This window comes from Gorilla gorilla, chromosome 9, assembly GCF_029281585.2.
Source record: "Gorilla gorilla gorilla isolate KB3781 chromosome 9, NHGRI_mGorGor1-v2.1_pri, whole genome shotgun sequence".
In the NCBI taxonomy this organism is placed as follows: domain Eukaryota; kingdom Metazoa; phylum Chordata; class Mammalia; order Primates; family Hominidae; genus Gorilla; species Gorilla gorilla.
The window spans coordinates 6,558,882-6,582,791 of NC_073233.2; the positions used below are offsets into that span (position 1 = coordinate 6,558,882).

Genomic DNA, 23,910 nt, shown 5'->3' on the forward strand with positions numbered 1-23,910 from the left:
CAACCCTAACCATGGGCCCTGACCCTAAAACAACACTAACCCTGGGCCCTGACCCTAAAACAACACTAACCCTGGGCCCTAATCCTAAAACCCTAACCCTGGGCCCGGGACCTGAGCCTAAAACCCTATCTCTGGTCCCTGGCCCTGAGCCTACAACCCTAACCCTGCGCCCTGGCCCTGAGCCTAAAACCTTAACCCTGGGCCCTGGCCCTGAGCCTAAAACCCTAACCCTGGGCCCTGGCCCTGAGCCGAAAACCCTAACCCTGGGCCCTGAACCTAAAACAACCCTAACTTTGGGCCCTGGCCCTGACCCTAAAACAACCCTAACCCTGGGCCCTGGCCCTGAGCCGAAAACCCTAACCTTGGGCTCTGGCCCTGAGCCTGAAACCCCAACCCTGGGCCCTGGCCCTGAGCCTAAAACCCTAACCCTGGGCCCTGGCCCTGAGCCTAAAACCCTAACCCTGGGCCCTAAACCTAAGAGAACCATAACCCTAGGCCCTGACCCTAAAACAACCCTAACCCTGGGCCCTGACCCTAAAACAACCCTAACCCTGGGCCCTGACCCTAAAACAACCCTAACCCTGGGCCCTGACCCTAAAACAACCATAACCCTGGGCCCTGGCCATGACCCTAAAACAACCCTAACCCTGGGACTTGGCCATGACCCTAAAACAACCATAACCCTGGGCCCTGGCCCTGACCCTAAAACAACCCTAACCCTGGGCCCTGGCCCTGAGCCTAAAACCCTAACCCTGGGCCCTGGCCCTGAGCCGAAAACCCTAACCTTGGGCTCTTGCCCTGAGCCTGAAACCCCAATCCTGGGCCCTGGCCCTGAGCCTAAAACAACGCTAACACTGGGCCCTGGCCCTGACCCTATAACAACCCTAACCCTGGGCCCTGACCCTAAAACAACACTAACCCTGGGCCCTGACCCTAAAACAACACTAAACCTGGGCCCTGACCCTAAAACACCACTAACCATGGGCCCTGACCCTAAAACAACACTAACCCTGGGCCCTGACCCTAAAACAACCCTAACTTAGGGCCCCGGGCCCTGACCCTAAAACAACCCTAACCCTGGGCCCCGGGCCCAGGTCCTAAAGCGCTAACCCTGGGCCCAGGGCCCTGACCCTAAAGCCCTAACCGTGGGCCCCGGGCCCTGCCCCTAAAGCCCTAACCCTGGGCCCCGGGCCCTGCCCCTAAAGCCCTAACCCTGGGTCCCGGGCCCTGGCCCTAAAGCCCTAACCCTGGGCGCCGCGCCCTGGCCCTAAAGCCCTAACCCTGGGCCCCGGGCCCTGGCCCTAAAGCCCTAACCCTGGGCCCCGGGCCCTGGCCCTAAAGCCCTAACCCTGGGCCACGGGCCCTGGCCCTAAAACCGTAACCCTGGGCCAGGGGCCCTGAGCCTAAAACCCTAACCCTGGGCCCTGGCCCTGAGCCTAAAACCCTAACCATGGGACCTGGCCCTGAGCCTAAAACCCTAACCCTGGGCCCAGGCCCTGAGCCTAAAACCCTAACCCTGTGCCCTGGCCCTCAGCCTAAAACCCTAACCTTGGGCTCTGGCCCTGAGCCTGAAACCCCAACCCTGGGCCCTGGACCTGAGCCTGAAACCCTAACCCTGGGCTCTAACCCTAAAACAAACCTAACCATGGGCCCTGACCCTAAAACAACCCTAACCCTGGGCCCTGACCCTAAAACAACCCTAACCCTGGGCCCTGATCCTAAAACAACCCTAACCCTGGGCCCTGACCCTAAAACAACCCCAACCCAGGGCCCTGACGCTAAAACAACCCTAACCCTGGGCACTGACCCTAAAACAACCCTAACCCTGGGCCCTGACCCTAAAACAACCCTAACTCTCGGCCCTGACCCTAAAACAACCCTAACCCGGGGCCCTGACCCTAAAACAACACTAACCCTGGGCCCTAATCCTAAAACCCTAACCCTGGGCCCTGGCCCTGAGCCTAAAACCCTAACCCTGGGCCCAGGCCCTGAGCCTAAAACCCTAACCCTGGGCCCTGGCCCTCAGCCTAAAACCCTAACCTTGGGCTCTGGCCCTGAGCCTGAAACCCCAACCCTCGGCCCTGGACCTGAGCCTGAAACCCTAACCCTGGGCTCTAACCCTAAAACAAACCTAACCATGGGCCCTGACCCTAAAACAACCCTAACCCTGGGCCCTGACCCTAAAACAACCCTAACCCTGGGCCCTGACCCTAAAACAACCCTAACCCTGGGCCCTGACCCTAAAACAACCCCAACCCTGGGCCCTGACGCTAAAACAACCCTAACCCTGGGCACTGACCCTAAAACAACCCTAACCCTGGGCCCTGACCCTAAAACAACCCTAACTCTCGGCCCTGACCCTAAAACAACCCTAACCCGGGGCCCTGACCCTAAAACAACACTAACCCTGGGCCCTAATCCTAAAACCCTAACCCTGGGCCCTGGCCCTGAGCCTAAAACCCTATCTCTGGTCCCTGGCCCTGAGCCTAAAACCCTAACCCTGCGCCCTGGCCCTGAGCCTAAAACCTTAACCCTCGGCCCTGGCCCTGAGCCTAAAACCCTAACCCTGGGCCCTGGCCCTGAGCCGAAAACCCTAACCTTGGGCTCGGGCCCTAAGCCTGAAACCCCAACCCTGGGCCCTGGCCCTGAGCCTAAAACCCTAACCCTGGGCCCTGGCCCTGAGCCTAAAACCCTAACCCTGGGCCCTAAACCTAAGAGAACCATAACCCTAGGCCCTGACCCTAAAACAACCCTAACCCTGGGCCCTGACCCTAAAACAACCCTAACCCTGGGCCCTGACCCTAAAACAACCCTAACCCAGGGCCCGGACCCTAAAACAATCATAACCCTGGGCCCTGGCCCTGACCCTAAAACAACCCTAACCCTGGGACCTGGCCATGACCCTAAAACAACCATAACCCTGGGCCCTGGCCCTGACCCTAAAACAACCCTAAATCTGGGCCCTGGCCCTGAGCCTAAAACCATAACCCTGGGCCCTGGACCTGAGCCTAAAACCCTAACCCTGGGCCCTGAACCTAAAACAACCCTAACTTTGGGCCCTGGCCCTGACCCTAAAACCCTAACCCTGGGCCCTGACCCTAAAACCCTAACCCTGGGCCCTGACCCTAAATCCCTAACCCTGGGCCCTGACCCTAAAAAAACCCTAACTCTGGGCCCTGACCCTAAAACAACCCTAACACTGGGCCCTGACCCTAAAACAACCCTAACCCTGGGCCCTGGCCCTGACCCTAAAACAACCCTAACCCTGGGCCCTGGCCCTGCCCTAAAACAACCCTAACCCTGGGCCCTGGCCGTGACCCTAAAACACCCCTAGCCCTGGGCCCTGGCCCTGACCCTAAAACAACCCTAACCCTGGGCCCTGGCCCTCACCCTAAAACAACCCTAACCCTGGGCCCTGGCCCTGAGCCTAAAACCCTAACCCTGGGCCTTGGCCCTGAGCCGAAAACCCTAACCTTGGGCTCGGGCCCTGAGCCTGAAACCCCAACCCTAGGCCCTGGCCCTGAGCCTAAAACCCTAACCCTGGGCCCTGGCCCTGAGCCTGAAACCCTAACCCTGGGCCCTAACACTAAAACAACCATAACCATGGGCCCTGACTCTAAAACAACCCTAAACCTTGGCCCTGACCCTAAAACAACCCCAACCCTGGGCCCTGACCCTAAAACAAACCTAACCCTGGGCTCTGACCCTAAAACAACCATAACCCTGGGCCCTGGCCCTGACCCTAAAACAATCCTAACCCTGGGCCCTAGCCATGACCCTAAAACAACCCTAACCCTGAGCCCTGGACCTGACCCTAAAACAAGCCTAAACCTGGGCCCTGGCCCTGAGCATAAAACCCTATCCCTGGGCCCTGGACCTGAGCCTAAAACCCTAACCCTGGGCCCTGAGCCTAAAACAACCCTAAACCTGGGCCCTGGCCCTGACCCTAAAACAACCCTAACCCTGGGCCCTGACCCTAAAACAACCCTAACCCTGGGCCCTGACCCTAAAACAACCCTAACCCAGGGCCCTGAACCTAAAACAACCCTAACCCTGGGCCCTGAACCTAAAACAACCCTAACCCTGGGCCCTGACCCTAAAACAACCCTAACCCTGGGCCGGGACCCTAAAACAACCCTATCCCTGGGCCCTGACCCTAAAACACCCCTAACTCTGGGCCCTGTCCCTAAAACAACACTAACCCTGGGCCCTGACCCAAAAACAACCCTAACCCTGGGCCCCGACACTAAAACAACCCTAACTTAGGGCCCCGGGCCCTGACCCTAAAACAACCCTAACCCTGGGCCCCGGGCGCTGACCCTAAAGCCCTAACCCTAGGCCCCGGGCCCTGGTCCTAAAGCCCTAAACCTGGACCCCGGGCCCTGACCCTAAGCCCCAACCCTGGGCCCCGGGCCCTGCCACCTAAAGCCCTAACCCTGGGCCCCGGGCCCTGGCTCTAAAGCCGTAACCCTGGGCCCCGGGCCCTGGCCCTAAAGCCCTAACCCTGGGCCACGGGCCCTGGCCCTAAAACCGTAACCCTGGGCCAGGGGCCCTGAGCCTAAAACCCTAACCCTGGGCCCTGGCCCTGAGCCTAAAACCCTAACCCTGGGACCTGGCCCTGAGCCTAAAACCCTAACCCTGGGCCCAGGCCCTGAGCCTAAAACCCTAACCCTGGGACCTGGCCCTCAGCCTAAAACCCTAACCCTGGGCTCTGGCCCTGAGCCTGAAACCCCAACCCTGGGCCCTGGACCTGAGCCTGAAACCCTAACCCTGGGCTCTAACCCCAAAACAAACCTAACCATGGGCCCTGACCCTAAAACAACCCTAACCATGGGCCCTGACCCTAAAACAACACTAACCCTGGGCCCTGACCCTAAAACAACACTAACCCTGGGCCCTAATCCTAAAACCCTAACCCTGGGCCCGGGCCCTGAGCCTAAAACCCTACCTCTGGTCCCTGGCCCTGAGACTACAACCCTAACCCTGCGCCCTGGCCCTGAGCCTAAAACCTTAACCCTGGGCCCTGGCCCTGAGCCTAAAACCCTAACCCTGGGCCCTGGCCCTGAGCCGAAAACCCTAACCCTGGGCCCTGAACCTAAAACAACCCTAACTTTGGGCCCTGGCCCTGACCCTAAAACAACCCTAACCCTGGGCCCTGGCCCTGAGCCGAAAACCCTAACCTTGGGCTCTGGCCCTGAGCCTGAAACCCCAACCCTGGGCCCTGGCCCTGAGCCTAAAACCCTAACCCTGGGCCCTGGCCCTGAGCCTAAAACCCTAACCCTGGGCCCTAAACCTAAGAGAACCATAACCCTAGGCCCTGACCCTAAAACAACCCTAACCCTGGGCCCTGACCCTAAAACAACCCTAACCCTGGGCCCTGACCCTAAAACAACCCTAACCCTGGGCCCTGACCCTAAAACAACCATAACCCTGGGCCGTGGCCATGACCCTAAAACAACCCCAAACCTGGGACTTGGCCATGACCCTAAAACAACCATAACCCTGGGCCCTGGCCCTGACCCTAAAACAACCCTAACCCTGGGCCCTGGCCCTGAGCCTAAAACCCTAACCCTGGGCCCTGGCCCTGAGCCGAAAACCCTAACCTTGGGCTCTGGCCCTGAGCCTGAAACCCCAACCCTAGGCCCTGGCCCTGAGCCTAAAACCCTAACCCTCGGCCCTGGCCCTGAGCCTAAAACCCTAACCCTGGGCCCTAACACTAAAACAACCATAACCATGGGCCCTGACCCTAAAACAACCCTAACCCTTGGCCCTGACCCTAAAACAACCCCAACCCTGGGCCCTGACCCTAAAACAACCCTAACCCTGGGCTCTGACCCTAAAACAACCCTAACCATGGGCCCTGGCCCTGACCCTAAAACAACCCTAACCCTGGTCCCTAACTCTAAAACAACCATAACCATGGGCCCTGGCCCTGACCCTAAAACAACCCTAACCCTCGGCCCTGGCCATGACCCTAAAACAACCCTAACCCTGGGCCCTGGCCCTGACCCTAAAACAACCCTAAACCTGGGCCCTGGCCCTGAGCCTAAAACCCTAACCCTGGGCCCTGGACCTGAGCCTAAAATCCTAACCCTGGGCCCTGACCCTAAAACAACCGTAACTTTGGGCCCTGCCCCTGACCCTAAAACAACGCTAACCCTGGCCCCTGGCCCTGACCCTAAAATAACCCTAACCCTGGGCCCCGGGCCCTGGCACTAAAGCCCTAACCCTGGGCCACGGGCCCTGGCCCTAAAGCCCTAACCCTGGGCCCGGGGCCCTGAGCCTAAAACCCTAACCCTGGGCCCTGGCTCTGAGCCTAAAACCCTAACCCTGGGCCCTGGCCCTCAGCCTAAAACCCTAACCCTGGGCCCTGGCCCTCAGCCTAAAACCCTAACCCTGGGCCCTGACCCTGAGCCTAAAACCCTAATCCTGGGCCCTGACCCTGAGCCTAAAACCCTAACCCTGGGCCCTGGCCCTGAGCCTAAAACCTTAACCCTGGGCCCTGACCCTGAACCTAAAACCTTAAACTTGGGCTCTGGCCCTGAGCCTGAAACCCCAACCCTGGGCCCTGGACCTGAGCCTGAAACCCTAAACCTGGGCCATGACGCTAAAACAACCCTAACCCTGGGCCCTGACCCTAAAACAACCCTAACCCTTGGCCCTGACCCTAAAACAACCCTAACCCTGGGCCCTGACCATAAAACAACCCTAACCCGGGGCCCTGACCCTAAAATAACCCTAACCCTGGGCCCTGACCCTAAAATAACCCTAACCCTGGGCCCTGACCCTAAAACAACCCTAACCCTGGACCCTGACCCTAAAACAACCCTAACCCTGGGCCCCGGGCCCTGACCCTAAAGCCCTAACCCTGGGCCCCGGGCCCTGGTCCTAAAGCCCTAACCTTGGGCCCCGGGCCCTGACCCTAAAGCCCTAACCCTGGGCCCCGGGCCCTGCCACTAAAGCCCTAACCCTGGGCCCCGGGCCCTGGCCCTAAAGCCCTAACCCTGGGCCCCGGGCCCTGGCCCTAAAGCCCTAACCCTGGGCCCCGGGCCCTGGCCCTAAAGCCCTCACCCTGGGCCCCGGGCCCTGGCCCTAAAGCCCTAACCCTGGGCACCGGGCCCTGGCCCAAAAGCCCTAAACCTGGGCCCCGGGCCTTGGCCCAAACGCCCTAACCCTGGGCCGCGGGCCCTGGCCCTAAAGCCCTAACCCTGGGCCCCGGGCCCTGGCCCTAAAGCCCTCACCCTGGGCCCCGGGCCCTGGCCCTAAAGCCCTAACCCTGGGCCTCGGGCCCTGGCCCAAAAGCCCTAAACCTGGTCCCCGGGCCCTGGCCCTAACGCCCTAACCCTGGGCCCCGGGCCCTGGCACTAAAGCCCTAACCCTGGGCCACGGGCCCTGGTCCTAAAACCCTAACCCTGGGCCCAGGGCCCTGAGCCTAAAACCCTAACCCTGGGCCCTGGCCCTGAGCCTAATACCCTAACCCTGGGCCCTGGCCCTGAGCCTAAAACCCTAACCCTGGGCCCTGGCCCTGAACCTAAAACCCTAACCCTGGGCCTTGGCCCTGAGCCTAAAACCTTAACCCTGGGCCCTGACCCTGAAACTAAAACCCTAACTTTGGGCCCTGGCCCTGAGCCTGAAACCCCAACCCTGGGCCCTGGGCCTGAGCCTGAAACCTTAACCCTGGGACCTGACCCTAAAACAACCCTAACCCTGTGCCCTGACCCTAAAACAACCCTAACCCTGGGCCCTGACCCTAAAACAACCCTAACCCTGGGCCCTGACCCTAAAACAACCCTAACCCTGGGCCCTGACGCTAAAACAATCCTAACCCTGGGCCCTGACCCTAAAACAACCCTAATCCTGGGCCCTGGCCCTGAGCCTAAAACCCTAACCCTGGGCCCTAAACCTAAGAGAACCATAACCCTAGGCCCTGACCCTAAAACAACCCTAACCCTGGGCCCTGACCCTAAAACAACCCTAACCCTGGGCCCTGACCCTAAAACAACCATAACCCTGGGCCCTGGCCCTGACCCTAAAACAACCCTAACCCTGGGATCTGGCCATGACCCTAAAACAACCATAACCCTGGGCCCTGGCCCTGACCCTAAAACAACCCTAAACCTGGGCCCTGGCCCTGAGCCTAAAACCATAACCCTGGGCCCTGGACCTGAGCCTAAAACCCTAACCCTGGGCCCTGAACCTAAAACAACCCTAACTTTAGGCCCTGGCCCTGACCCTAAAACCCTAACCCTGGGCCCTGACCCTAAAACCCTAACCCTGGGCCCTGACCCTAAATCCCTAACCCTGGGCCCTGACCCTAAAACTCTAACCCTGGGCCCTGGCCCAGACCCTAAAAACCTAACACTGGGCCCTGACCCTGACCCTAAAACCCTAACCCTGGGCCCTGGCCCTGAGCCTAAAACCCTAACCCTGGGCCCTGGCCCTGACCCTAAAACCCTAACCCAGGGCCCTGGCCCTGACCCTAAAACCCTAATCCTGAGCCTTGGCCCTTACCCTAAAACCCTAACCCTGGGCCCTGGCCCTGATCAAAAAACCCTAACTGTGGGCCCTGACCCTAAAACACCCCTAGCCCTGGGCGCTGGCCCTGACCCTAAAACAACCGTAACCCTGGGCCCTTACCCTAAAAAAACCCTAACTCCGGGCCCTGACCCTAAAACAACCCTAACTTTGGGCCCTGCCCTGACCCTAAAACACCCCTAGCCCTGGGCGCTGGCCCTGACCCTAAAACAACCCTAACCCTGGGCCCTGGCCCTGACCCTAAAACAACCCTAACCCTGGGCCCTGGCCCTGAGCTTAAAACCCTAACCCTGGGCCCTGGCCCTGAGCCGAAAACCCTAACCTTGGGCTCTGGCCATTAGCCTGAAACCCCAACCCTAGGCCCTGGCCCTGAGCCTAAAACCCTAACCCTGGGCCCTGGCCCTGAGCCTAAAACCCTATCCCTGGGCCCTAACACTAAAACAAGCATAACAATGGGCCCTGACCCTAAAACAACCCTAACCCTTGGCCCTGACCCTAAAACAACCCCAACCCTGGGCCCTGACCCTAAAACAACCCTAACCCTGGGCTCTGACCCTAAAACAACCATAACCCTGGGCCCTGACCCTGACCCTAAAACAACCCTAACCCTGAGCCCTGGACCTGACCCTAAAACAACCCTAAACCTGGGCCCTGGCCCTGAGCCTAAAACCCTATCCCTGGGCCCTGGACCTGAGCCTAAAACCCTAACCCTGGGCCCTGACCCTAAAACAACCCTAAACCTGGGCCCTGGCCCTGACCCTAAAACAACCCTCACCCTGGGCCCTGACCCTAAAACAACCCTAAACCTGGACCCTGACCCTAAAACAACCCTAACCTGGGCCCTGACCCTAAAGCAACCCTAACCCTGGGCCCTGACCCTAAAACAACCCTAACCATGGGCCCTGACCCTAAAACAACCCTAACCCTGGGCCCTGACCCTAAAACAACCCTAACCCTGGGCCCTGACCCCAAAACAACCCTAACCGTGGGCCCTGTCCCTAAAACAACCCTAACCCTGGGCCCTGACCCTAAAACAACCCGAACCCTTGGCCCTGACCCTAAATCAACCCCAACCCTGGGCCCTGACCCTAAAACAACCCTAACCCTAGTCCCTGACCCTAAAACAACTATAACCCTGCGCCCTGGCCCTGACCCTAAAACAACCCTAACCCTGGGCCCTGGCCATGACCCTAAAACAACCCTAACCCTGGGCTCTGGCCCTGACCCTAAAACAACGCTAACCCTGGGCCCTGGCCCTGACCCTAAAACAACCCTAACCCTGGGCCCTGGCCCAGAGCCTAAAACCCTAACGCTGGGCCCTGGACCTGAGCCTAAAACCCTAACCCTGGGCCCTGACCCTAAAACAACCCTAAATTTGGGCCCTGGCCCTGACCTTAAAACAACATTAACCCTGGGCCCAGGCCCTGACCCTTAAACAACCCTAAACCTGGGCCCTGGCACTGACCCTAAAACAACCCTAACCCTGGGCCCTGACCCTAAAACAACCCTAACCCTGGGCCCCGACCCTAAAACAACCCTAACCCTGGGCCCTGACCCTAAAACAACCCTAACCCTGGGCCCTGACCCTAAAACAACCCTAACCCTGGGCCCTGGCCCTGAGCCTAAAACCCTAACCCTGCGCCCTGGCCGTGAGCCTAAAACCCTAACCCTGGGCCCTAACCCTAAAAGAACCATAACCCTGGGCCCTGACCCTAAAACAACCCTAACCCTGGGCCCTGACCCTAAAACAACCCTAACCCTGGGCCCTGACCCTAAAACAAACCTAACCCTGGGCCCTGACCCTAAAACAACCATAACCCTGGGCCCTGGCCCTGACCCTAAAAGAACCCTAACCCTGGGACCTGGCCATGACCCTAAAACGACCCTAACCCTGGGCCCTGGCCCTGACTCTAAAACAACCCTAAACCTGGGCCCTGGCCCTGAGCCTAAAACCCTAACCCTGGGCCCTGAACCTAAAACAACCCTAACTTTGGGCCCTGGCCCTGACCCTAAAACAACCCTAACCCTGGGCCCTGGCCCTGACCCTAAAACAACGCTAACCCTGGGCCCTGGCACTGACCCTATAACAACCCTAACCCTGGGCCCTGACCCTAAAACAACCCTAACCCTGGGCCCTGACCCTAAAACAACCCTAGGCAGCCTAGGCAGGAGGATCGCTTGAGGCCAGGAGTTGGAGACCAATCAGTGTTAAATAGTGAGACTCTGTGTCTACCAAAAAAAAGAGACATTAGCCAGGTGTGGTAGTGGTGCACACCCGTAGTTCCAGCTACCTGGGAGTCTGGGGTGGGAGAAATCCCTTGAGCCTGGGAAGTCTACACTACAGTGAGCCAAGATTGTGCCACTGCACTCCAGCCTGGGCGACAGAGTGAGACCCTGTCTTAGAAAGAAAAAAGAAAAGAAAGTGTTAATCCCCCTATGGGAATCTCCTCTTCTCCTGCTCTCTCTGGAACCTCACTTGTCGGTTCTTCCTCCCACTCTCCTGTATCTTTAACCTATCCCCCACTTTTAGCTCCTTCCCATCATCATTTAAATTACTCAAACTTCTTCTGTTTTAAAAACCTCTCCCTAAACTCAGGGAGAGGTCTCCTGCACACCCATTGAGCCATCTGCTCTCCCTGGTGCCTTCTCCACAGCAGCCAGAGCCATGTCTCTAATCCATGAATCTCATCAGGTTACTCCCCCAATGCATTAGTATTGGAAGCGATGGTGCGGATTAGAACAGTGTTAAGGCACGGTGTGGATTTTATTACATTAGTATTGGAAGCGATGGTGTGGACTAGATCAGTGATAGGCCACGGTGTGCATATTATTACATTAGTATTGGAAGCAATGGTGCGGATTAGATCAGTGTTAGGGCATGGTGTGGATATTATTACATTAGTACTGGAGGCGATGGTGTGGATTAGATCAGTGTTAGGGCATGGTGTGGATATTATTACATTAGTATTGGAAGCGACGGTGTGGATTAGATCAGTGATAGGCCATGGTGTGGATATTATTACATTACTATTGGAAGCGATGGTGTGGATTAGATCAGTGTTAGGGCATGGTGTGGATATTATTACATTAGTACTGGAAGCGATGGTGTGGATTAGATCAGTGTTAAGGCATCGTGTGGATATTACTACATTAGTATTGGAGGCGATGGTGTGGACTAGATCAGTGATAGGGCATGGTGTGGATATTATTACATTAGTATTGGAAGTGATGGTGTGGATTAGATCAGTGATAGGGCATGGTGCGGATATTATTACATTAGTATTGGAAGCGATGGTGCAGATTAGATCAGTGATAGGGCATGGTGTGGATATCATTACATTAGTATTGGAAGCGATGGTGTGGACTAGATCAGTGATAGGCCATGGTGTGGATATTACTACATTAGTATTGGAAGCGATGGTGTGGATTAGATCAGTGTTAGGGCATGGTGTGGATATTATTACATTAGTACTGGAAGCGATGGTGTGGATTAGATCAGTGTTAAGGCATCGTGTGGATATTACTACATTAGTATTGGAGGCGATGGTGTGGACTAGATCAGTGATAGGGCATGGTGTGGATATTATTACATTAGTATTGGAAGTGATGGTGTGGATTAGATCAGTGATAGGGCATGGTGCGGATATTATTACATTAGTATTGGAAGCGATGGTGCAGATTAGATCAGTGATAGGGCATGGTGTGGATATTATTACATTAGTAGTGGAAGCGATGGTGTGGACTAGATCAGTGATAGGGCATGGAGTGGATATTATTACATTGGTATTGGAGGCGATGGTGTGGATTAGAGCAGTGATAGGGCATGGTGTGGATATTATTACATTAGTATTGTAAGCGATGGTGAGGACTAGATCAGTGATAGGGCATGGTGTGGATATTGCTACATTACTATTGGAAGCGATGCTGTGGATTAGATCAGTGACAGGGCATGGTGTGGATATTATTACACTAGTATTGGAAGCGATGGTGTGGATTAGATCACTGTTAAGGCATGGTGTGGATATTATTATATTAGTACTGGAGGCGATGGTGTGGACTAGATCAGTGATAGGGCATGGTGTCGATATTATTACATCAATATTGCAACCGTTGTTGTGGATTAGAACAGTGTTAGGCCATGATGTGGATAGTATTACATTATTATTGGAAGCGATGGTGTGGATTGGACCAGTGATAGGGCATGGTGTGGATATTACTACATTAGTATTGGAGGTGATGGTGTGGATTAGATCACCGATAGGGCATGGTGTGGATATTACTACATTAGTATTGGAGGCGATGGTGTGGATTAGATCACTCATAGGGCATGGTGTGGATATTATTTCATTAGTACTGGAGGCGACGGTGTGGATTAGATCACTGATAGGGCATGGTGTGGATATTACTACATTAGTATTGGAAGTGATGGTGTGGATTAGATCAGTGTTAAGGCATGGTGCGGATATTATTACATTAGTACTGGAAGCGATGGTGTGGATTACATCAGTGGTAGGGCATGGTGTGGATATTATTACATTAGTATTGGAAGCGATGTTGTGGATTAGATCAGTGACAGGGCATGGTGTGGATATTATTACATTAGTATTGGAAGCGATGGTGTGGATTAGATCACAGTTAAGGCATGGTGTGGATATTATTACATTAGTACTGGAGGTGATGGTGTGGACTAGATCAGTGATAGGGCATGGTGTGGATATTATTACATTAGTATTGGAAGCGATGGTGTGGATTAGATCACAGTTAAGGCATGGTGTGGATATTATTACATTAGTACTGGAGGTGATGGTGTGGACTAGATCAGTGATAGGGCATGGTGTGGATATTATTACATTAATATTGAAAGCGTTGTTGTGGACTAGAACAGTGTTGGAGCATGGTGTGGACAGTATTACATTACTATTCGAAGCGATGGTGTGGACTAGATCAGTGATAGGGCATGGTGTGGATATTATTACATTAGTATTGGAAGCGATGGTGTGTACTACATCAGTGATAGGGCATGGTGTGGATATTATTACATTAGTATTGGCAGTGATGGTGTGGATTAGGTCAGTGATAGGGCATGGTGGGGATATTATTACATTACTATTGGAAGCGATGGTGTGGATTAGATCAGTGATAGGGCATGGTGTGGATATTACTACATTAGTACTGGAAGCGATGGTGTGGATTAGATCAGTGATAGGGCATGGTGTGGATATTATTACATTAGTATTGGAAGCGATGGTGTGGATTAGATCAGTGATAGGGCATGGTGTGGATATTATTACATTAGTATTGGAAGCGATGGTGTGGATTAGATCAGTGATAGGGCATGGTGTGGATATTGCTACATCAGTATTGGAAGCGATGGTGTGGATTAGATCAGTGATAGGGCATGGTGTGGATATTGTTACATCAGTATTGGAAGCGATGGTGTGGATTAGATCAGTGATAGTGCATGCTGTGGATATCACTACATTAGTATTGGAAGCGATGGTGTGGATTAGATCATCGATAGGGCATGGTGTAGATATTACTACATTGTTATTGGAAGCGATGGTGTGGATTACATCAGTGATAGGGCATGGTGTGGATATTACTACATTGGTATTGGAAGCGATGGTGTGGATTAGATCACTGATAGGGCATGGTGGGGATATTACTACATTAGTATTGGAAGCGATGGTGTCGACTAGATCAGTGATAAGGCATGGTGTGGATATTACTACATTAGTATTGGTAGTGATGCTGTGGACTAGATCAGTGATAGGGCATGGTGTGCATATTATTACATTAGTATGGGAAGCGATGGTGTGGACTAGATCACTGATAGGGCATGGTGGGGATATTATTACATTAGTATTGGAAGCGATGGTGTGGACTAGATCAGTGATAAGGCATGGTGTGGATATTACTACCTTAGTATTGGAAGTGATGCTGTGGACTCGATCAGTGATAGGGCATGGTGTGGATATTACTACATTAGTATTGGAAGCGATGGTGTGGATTAGATCAGTGATAGGGCATGGGGGGTTTTTATTAAATTAGTATTGGAAGCGATGGTGTGGACTAGATCAGTGATAGGGCATGGTGTGGATATTACTACATTAGTATTAGAAGCGATGGTGTGGACTAGATCAGTCATAGGTCATGGTGTGGATAGCATTTCATTACTATTGGAAGCGATGGTGTGGACTAGATCAGTGATAGGGCATGGTATGGATATTATTCCATTAGTATTGGAAGCGATAGTGTGGATCAGATCAGTGATAGGGCATGGTGTGGATATTACTACATTAGTATTGGAAGTGATGGTGTGGACTAGATCAGTGTTAGGGCATGGTGGGGATATTATTACATTAGTATTGGAAGCGATGGTGTGGACTAGATCAGTGATAGGGCATGCTGTGGATATTATTACATTAGTATTGGAAGCAATCGTGTGGATTAGATCTGTGACCGGGCATGGTGTGGATATTATTGCACTAGTATTGGAAGGGATGGTGTGGATTAGATCAGTGATAGGGCATGGTGTGGATATTACTGCATTAGTACTGGAAGCGATGCTGTGGATTAGATCAGTGATAGGGCATGGTGTGGATATTATTACATTAGTATTGGAAGTGATGGTGTGGATTAGATCAGCGGTAGGGCATGGTGTGGATATTATTACATTAGTATTGGGAGTGATGGTGTGGATTAGATCAATGATAGGCCATGGTGGGGATATTATTTCATTACTATTGGAAGTGATTGTGTGGATTAGATCGGCGTTAAGGCATGGTGTCGATATTACTCCATTAGTATTGGAAGCGATGGTGTGGATTAGATCAGTGATAGGGCATGGTGTGGATATTACTACATTAGTATTGGAAGCGATAGTGTGGATTAGATCAGTGACAGGGCATGGTGTGGATATTATTTCATTAGTATTGGAAGCGATGGTGTGGATTATATCAGTGATAGGGCATGCTGTGGATATTATTACATTAGTATTTGTGGCGATGGTCTGGACTAGATCAGTGATAGGGCATGGTGTAGATATTATGACATTACTATTGGAAGCGATGGTGTGGATTAGGTCAGTGATAGGGCATGGTGTGGATATTACTACATTAGTATTGGAAGCGATGGTGTGGATTAGATCAGTGATAGGGCATGGTGTGGATATTACTACATTAGTATTGGAAGTGATGGTGTGGATTAGATCAGTGATAGGGCATGGTGTGGATATTGCTACGTCAGTATTGGAAGCGATGGTGTGGATTAGATCAGTGATAGGGCATGGTGTGGATATTATTACATTAGTATTGGAACCGATGGTGTGGATTAGATCAGTGATAGGGCATGGTGTGGATATTGCTACATCAGTATTGGAGGCGATGGTGTGGATTAGATCAGTGATAGGGCATGGTGTGGATATTACTTCATTAGCATTGGAAGCGATGGTGTGGACTAGCTCAGTGATAGGGCATGGTGTGGATATTATTACATTAGTATTGGAAGTGATGGTGTGGATTAGATCAGTGATAGGGCATGGTGTGCATATTATTACATTAGTATTGGAAGCGATGGTGTGGACTAGATCAGTGATAGGGCATGGTGTGGATATTATTACATTAGTATTGGAAGCGATAGGGTGGATTAGATCAGTGATAGGGCATGGTGTGGATATTATTACATTAGTATTGGAAGCGATGGTGTGGATTAGATCACCGACAGGGCATGGTGTGGATATTACTACATTAGTATTGGAAGCGATGGTGTGGATTAGATCAGTGATAGGGCATGGTGTGGATATTACTACATTAGTATTGGAAGCGATGGTGTGGATTAGATCAGTGTTAGGGCATGGTGTGGATATTATTACATTAGTATTGGAAGCGATGGTGTGGACTAGATCAGTGATAGGGCATGGTGTGGATATTATTACATTAGTATTGGAAGCGATGGTGTGGATTAGATCACCGACAGGGCATGGTGTGGATATTACTACATTAGTATTGGAAGCGATGATGTGGATTATATCAGTGTTAGGGGATGGTGTGGATATTACTACATTAGTATTGGAAGCGATGGTGTGGATTAGATCAGTGTTAGGGCATGGTGTGGATATTATTACATTAGTATTGGAAGCGATGGTGTGGACTAGATCAGCGATAGGGCATGGTGTGGATATTATTACATTAGTATTGGAAGCGATGGTGTGGATTAGATCACCGACAGGGCATGGTGTGGATATTACTACATTAGTATTGGAAGCGATGATGTGGATTATATCAGTGTTAGGGGATGGTGTGGATATTACTACATTAGTATTGGAAGCGATGGTGTGGACTAGATCAGTGTTAGGGGATGGTGTGGATATTACTACATTAGTATTGGAAGCGATGGTGTGGATTAGATCAGTGTTAGGGCATGGTGTGGATATTATTACATTAGTATTGGAAGCGATGGTGTGGACTAGATCAGTGATAGGGCATGGTGTGGATATTATTACATTAGTATTTGAAGCGATGGTGTGGATTGCATCAGTGATAGGGCATGGTGTGGATATTATATGGGTGTTAGGGCACGGTGTGGATATCATAGTAATGTAGGGCACAGTGTGATTATTATATTAGAGGCCACTGTAAGAATATATATTAGCAGCCACTGTGTCTTGGACGTTGACAATGATACTAGGGTGTACTCCAAACAGTGCGATTTGGGGGTTTTCTTTTTCTAGATGAAGTTCTTCCTCTGCAGAGTACTCTAAATACTCACTCCTTGGCACTCAGGGCCGTGGACAGGAGCTTTTTACTCACCAATGAAGAACACCAAGTTAACACGACCCTCGTGCTGCCCTGAGGAAGTTGAAGCTCCTCGCTGCTTCTGGCACCTCCGCGGGAAGTTCGTTGGGGCGGGATCGCGCGCCCTCTGGTGGCTCCGTGGTTCAGCACAGACGCTCTTGCTCACAGTTTGTCGGCGGATGTGCGCCCCCTCCTGGCTGTCCTGAAATACCTATAAAATTCAATATTCCGTTTATTCAGTGTCATAATTTTGGAAATTCAAACCGAAATAAAGGCCACTATATCCATACCCTTCCCATAAATGGTGATGGAAGAATTATTTGGAAGCCAAATGGAATGAAATGACTCTATACACAAATTAAAACACAAAAACCTACTCAAAATAGTCCAGAGACTACAACTTCAAATGCAAAACTATAATCTAAAAGAAAACCTAAGAGACATTGGATCTGGTGTTGAGTTTTAACACACAGCATCAAGTGCCAATTCGTGAAAATACTGAGAACAGACTTTATAAAGCTAAATTTTCTACTATGAAAAACCCTATTCAGAGAACAAAAAGACAAGACACACTGTGAGAAGATATTTAGAAAATACAAACGTGATTTTAAAAACTGTATTGAAGATACACAAAGAACTCTTCAAACGAACACTAAGAAAACTAAAAACCCAAATAAAACTGGGTAAATATCTGAACAGACATCCAGCCAAATAAAATGTATAGATAGCAGGCCAGGTGTGGTGGCTCATGCCTATAACCCCAGCACTTTGGGAGGCTGAGGCGGGTGAGTCACCTGAGGTCAGGAATTTGAGATCAGCCTGGCCAACATAGTGATACCCCCTCTCTACTAAAAATACAAAAAAATTAGCCACGCATGGTGGTGGGTGCCTGTAATCCCAGCTACTTGGGAGGCTGATGCAAGAGAATTGCTTGAACATCGGAGGTGGAGGTTGCAGTGACCCAAGATCACGCCACTGCACTCCAGCCTGAGTGACAGAACGAGACTCTATCTCAATAAAAAAAAAAAAGAAAAAAGAAAAAAAAGAAAATATACAGATATCACATAATCACACAAAAGGATGCTCAATATATCTCATTAGGAGACTGCAAATTAAAATAATGCTGAGATATCACTGCACACCTAGTACAACTGTGGTACTCTTAAAAAAGCTCAACAGTAACAATTGGAGGTTGAAGAACAATAGGTACGGCCATTCATTACTGGCAGAATGCATGAATGGGTACAGCCACTTTGGGAAATAGTTTGACAGTTTTTCCCAAAGATAAACAAGTCTTACCTTACAATCCAACAAATGCACCCCTAAATTGTGTATGTTTAGACAGCTGCTTTGAAAAATTATGTTCAAACAAAAACTAGCATGTAATTATATACGAGCCACTCTACTCATAATGGCCAAAACTTGAAGTAATCAGAACGTTCTTCAATAGCTGAATGCATAATCAATTTGAAGTACAACCATGCAATGGAACACCATTCACCAACAGAAAGGAATGAACTGTCAATCCATGAAAACAAATGAATGAATCTTGCATCTATGTTGCTAAGTAAAGGGTGGCAGTATGAAGATGTTATACATTATATGACTCCATTCATATAACATTCTGGAAAAAGCACAACCAAAGAGATGATAGTCAGATCAGTGACTGTCTGGGGTGGGGATTTGAAGTATTCTGTATGCTGCTTCAGTAGTGGATATCTGACACTATGCATTTGATAAAACCCACAGAATTTTAATGCACAAAGAACAAATCACAATCTACACAAATTAAATGATTTAGGATGTGGAAGTATCTAAGGACAAAATACAGAGTGCAACCAAGAATCGAACTGTATTACCAATGTATGTTGCAAGTGGTGGGCCAAAGGTGCTGAGCTGGAAATGAGTAGAAGCCATAGACTAAAAACAAAACGTACTATATACACCAACAGTGGACTCTATTTTATAAAGTTATTTCCCATAGGGATAATAGTGAATTTTGAAACTACTATATCTGTAAAAAGAAAAATAACCATGATTTTCCTCTATACTATCAACACTCCACTTTTAACAGCAAATTGTGGGGGGGTGGGGGGTGTTTCCCATACCAACCAATATTCCAACTCTCTGGAAAACAATTGGGTATCCTGTAATTCAACTGTGACACTGATTACCTGGAGTTAGTATACACCCTACAAGTTAAGGGCTTAGTAACACCAGACTGTCCACAACCTCAGATGCCAATCACAAGTAGTGAATCCCCAGTTTACCCAAACTTCTATATGACTTGGCCAGAAACTAGGCATTCCTACACCCCCTCTTCAGGTTTGACAATTTGCTATGATGGCTTATGGAACTAGGAAATACTTACTTATGTTTACTAGTTATTATGGTCTCAATGTGTGTACACCCCCACCCCAAATTCCTATTTTGAAATGTAATCCCCAAAGGGATGGTATTCAGAGGTAACCGAGAGGTGATCGGATCATGAGAGTGCTGTCCTCATGAATGAAACCAGTGCCCTTATAAAAGCATCTAGGAGCCCATTTCCCCATTCTGCCATGTCACGACATGCTAGAAGGCACTATCTATGATAGATGAGCCCTCACTAGACATCAAATCTGTCAGCCTTGATCTGGAACTTTCCAAATTCCATATTTTAGGAATTTTTATGGAAGCTTCATCATGTAGACATGACGGATTATTAACTCAATTTCCAGTCCCTTCACACCCTCAAAGGATTGCATGTTAAGCTAAAAGTTACAACCTTCTTATCATGGCTTGGTCTTTCTGGTGACCATCCCCATCCTGAAACCATCCAGGAACCCACAGAGTGTCCTTATTAGAACAGAAGCCATTCCTATTATCCAGGAGATTCCAAGAGATTTAGGAACTCTGCGTCAGGAACCAGGGCCAAAGACCAAATATTAGAACACAAGATGCTCCTAGCACCCCTACTGTTCAGGAAATTATAATAGTTTTAGAAGCTCTGTACCAGGAACTGCAGACACAGACCAAACATATATTTCTTATTAAGTCCCAACCTGGAATCTTGATCAAGAATGAACTCCTTGTTCCCAATGGTACAAGGGATGAAATAAATGGCAGATAGTAGGAGCCAGGTTCCTCACTATTACAGTGAGAAGTTACAGATAAAAAATAGGGAAGCCTAGAATGATCTCTGTCATAATGAGTCAGAATATATATATATACAACATAAGTATAAACTCACATTTAGCTTAACATATACATAGATGGTTCCACATAGAAACCTTTATAATTAAGTGGGTACATATAAGTTAGAAGACACACATATATTTCTTTGTACTGTCAGCTGTAAGTGTCATGACGCAATGACCACATTTAGTGGCCAGATGTAAGTTTTTCATACCATTCTCTAACAAAAGAAATCAGGGCTATTAGAAGAAATAGCTGAAACTAGGACTGGGACAGAAAATATATGAGCCAGGGTACTTTTGAAGTAACAGAAATAAATTATAAAAAAAAACCATGAAATTATGTAAAAGGAGCCAGTGGAAAGAGCTACCAATGGCCACAGCTATGAACAAAGAGCAACAAAATACTGTACAATTAGATAACCACCAAAAGATTAAAGTAACTATCTGTGGACCCATACTGGTATAAATAAATGATTAAACAGATATGCAAATGGGCTGAATAGAAATCTCTTATACAGAAGAATTCCAAATACCTGATATAGACAGCCATCAAGGAGGTGGGGCTAACTCCCCACTCCTTTAAGTATGAGCTCTGCATGATGACTTCCTCCAAAAGCATACATACAATATAGACATGGGAAAAAAGTAACTTCACAGTGAAAAACCTGAAAACACTGCCTCAACCAAGTGATAAAAGTTAACATTAATGGTGATAACACATCTTGAGAGCATGAAGTGACTACACTAGCACTTGCAAACCAAAAATAAAATTCAAAGATCTTTCCCACAACCACCTCTCCACCAGGGGACACCAAAGTTAACCTGGAAGACTGGTTCAGGCTATGATGGGAAAGAGGTGGTCAGACATGCCTCATGATGCCCTCCTCCCTTTCGGAATTCAGGAAAAGCCAATCAGCATTTAACATCAACACAACCTTAAATCTGATAAGAAACATTTACAATCTATTCTCTCTGAAGCCTGCTACCTGGAAGCTTCATCTCCATGACAAAACCTTGGTCTCCATAACCCCTTATCATAACCCAGACACTCCTTTCTATTGATAGTAAGTCTTTCAACAAACTGCCAATCAGAAAAATTTTAAATGTACCTATAACCTGGAAGCCCCACCCCACCCTAATCCATTGGGTTGTCCCACCTTTCTGGACCGAACCAATATATATCTTAAATACACTTGATTGATGTCTCCTATCTCCCTAAAATGTATAGAACCAACCTGCACCCCAAAGACCTTGGGCACATGTTCTCAGGGTCTCCTAAGGGCTGTGTCAAGGGCCATGGTCACTCATATCTGGCTCAGAATACATCTCTTCAAATATTTTACAGTCTTTGACTCTTTTTGTGGACACACTACACATCTGCTCTGCTTCCCGCAAACCCCTAAACCCAGGCTGATTATGAGAAAAACCCCAAGTAAACCACAATGGAGGACATTCTACACAATACCTGACCAATCCTCCTAACACTGTTCCAGGTCCTCAGAAGTAAAGTCTGAGAGACTGTCACAGCCAAGAAGAGCCTGACATGATGACTAAATGTCCTATGGGATCCTAGATAGGATCCTGGGAGAGAAAAAGGCAGAACTAAGGGAAACCAAATAAGATGTGAGCTTATTTAATAATATAGTAATACCCAGTCATTAAGTATGACAAGAAATGATGTAAGATGTTGGTCAGGAGTGGTGGCTCATGCCTGTAATCCCAGCACTTTGGGAGGCTGAGGCGGGCGGATCACCTGAGATCAGGAGTTCAAGACCAGCCTGGCCAACGTGGTGAAACCTCATCTCTACTAAAAATACAAAAATTAGCCGGGCATGATGGCAGGCGCCTGTAATACCAGCTACTCAGGAGGCTGAGGCAGGAGAATCGCTTGAACCTGGGAGGCGGAGGTTGCAGTGAGCCGAGATCACGCCACTGCACTCCAGCCTGGTTGAGACTCTGTCTGGAAAAAAAAAAAAAAAAGATGTTAAACCTATCTGATACATGTTGATATGTTAAAAAGAGGGGAAACTAGGTTGCGTCTACATGGGAAATCTGCATTTTCTTCCCAATTTCTGTATGAATCTAAAACTAATTTAAAATAAAACCTCTATTTAAAAATTGTAATTTTTTCAGATATCTGCTAAATTATTTGTACTAAAAATTAGTAATTGACAGTAACTACTCCTACTTTTAAAAATAAGAGCATTCATGTTACTGCAAAGTAAATTATACAGACTAATATATACTTTCAAAGAAATGCCCCTTTTACATGTTTTATGTTAAGATAACATATATGTGTAAACATGGTCATATCATTTTTCTTATGGTGTAGTTCACTCTCTAAGAAAGCTGGTCATCTTAGAACCAGGGAAAAAAATTCACATTTTGGAGACTATTTCAATTTATGGCTGGACGTTTTCAAAGTATGACTTTGTGAAAAAAAAAAAGTTCAAATTGATTCATTGTGACTGGATCACTTATTCTAATGAATGCTTGTCTTTATTTTGTTTCCCAGCATTCCTTTCAGCTATGATACAACAGAAGCAAATATTTGCCACTGGAAAAAATATTCAAAGACACTCTTAGGTTAATCTATAGCTGATGACAGTCAGTCTAGTCTACATAGCAAGCAGCTTCAAGATATGATTACTTAGCTAAGAGGGAAATGGGACGTGACTGCTGCCTCATTCCCACGCCTCTCTGGACCTGATAATTTAGAGGAAGCTCACATTCGCAAGATAAAAATTTTCTTTTCTTTCTCAGTATTAAATATGCTGTCACAATAGAAGAAAGCTTTACTGACTTCTTAAATGATGTGTTGAGACCGGAAACCTAAAATGATAGTTACTGAGAATACTGCTAATGCCCTAAGTTTTTAGTCACACCCTCACCTAGGTAGGAACCTAACCAAAAGGGGAGAACTGTTGAACAAATTACGGGAGGTCATTGTTTTGGTCACAACTCCCGCATTAGGCCACACTGAGCAGGCAAAACCAGAATGGAGACACTCACGCTGAATGACACACAACAAAGCTGAAACTTTAAGGAAGTAGATAGATCCCAAAAGAGCTCCCTTTTTCCCTGAAGAGATTCCAGTCTACCTGAGTCAGCATAAAGAAGTCCCCTCTGCTTTAATTCTTACCAAAACGAGTAACTTGAAGTAATCTGATATTAACAAATCAGTTGTTATTTTCTATTGCTCTATTTCCGCCTTACACAACACAGTGTTCTGCTATTGCCCAGAGGGCACTGAGACCAAATAAAACTTGAAAATGCCACACTGAAAGCAAATAAGTCCTAATAACTCAATTTACAACGATAACAAAGAGTGACACCAATGCCCAAAGTTTTGATCAATATCTCAAAATTGAGAGGCTGACCAAAAGGGAGGAATTCTTACA

General features: G+C 49.1%; 1 protein-coding gene across 1 annotated transcript in view; it reads right to left on the minus strand.

Moving 5' to 3' along the window:
- LOC129525421 (uncharacterized) overlaps positions 1-23,910 on the minus strand; it is a 166,923-nt gene that overhangs the window by 69,108 nt on the left and 73,905 nt on the right. The window contains exon 4 of the mRNA XM_063710836.1: positions 17,346-17,541. Coding sequence (XP_063566906.1) covers positions 17,346-17,541 — 196 coding nt within the window. The remainder of the gene's footprint in view (positions 1-17,345; positions 17,542-23,910) is intronic.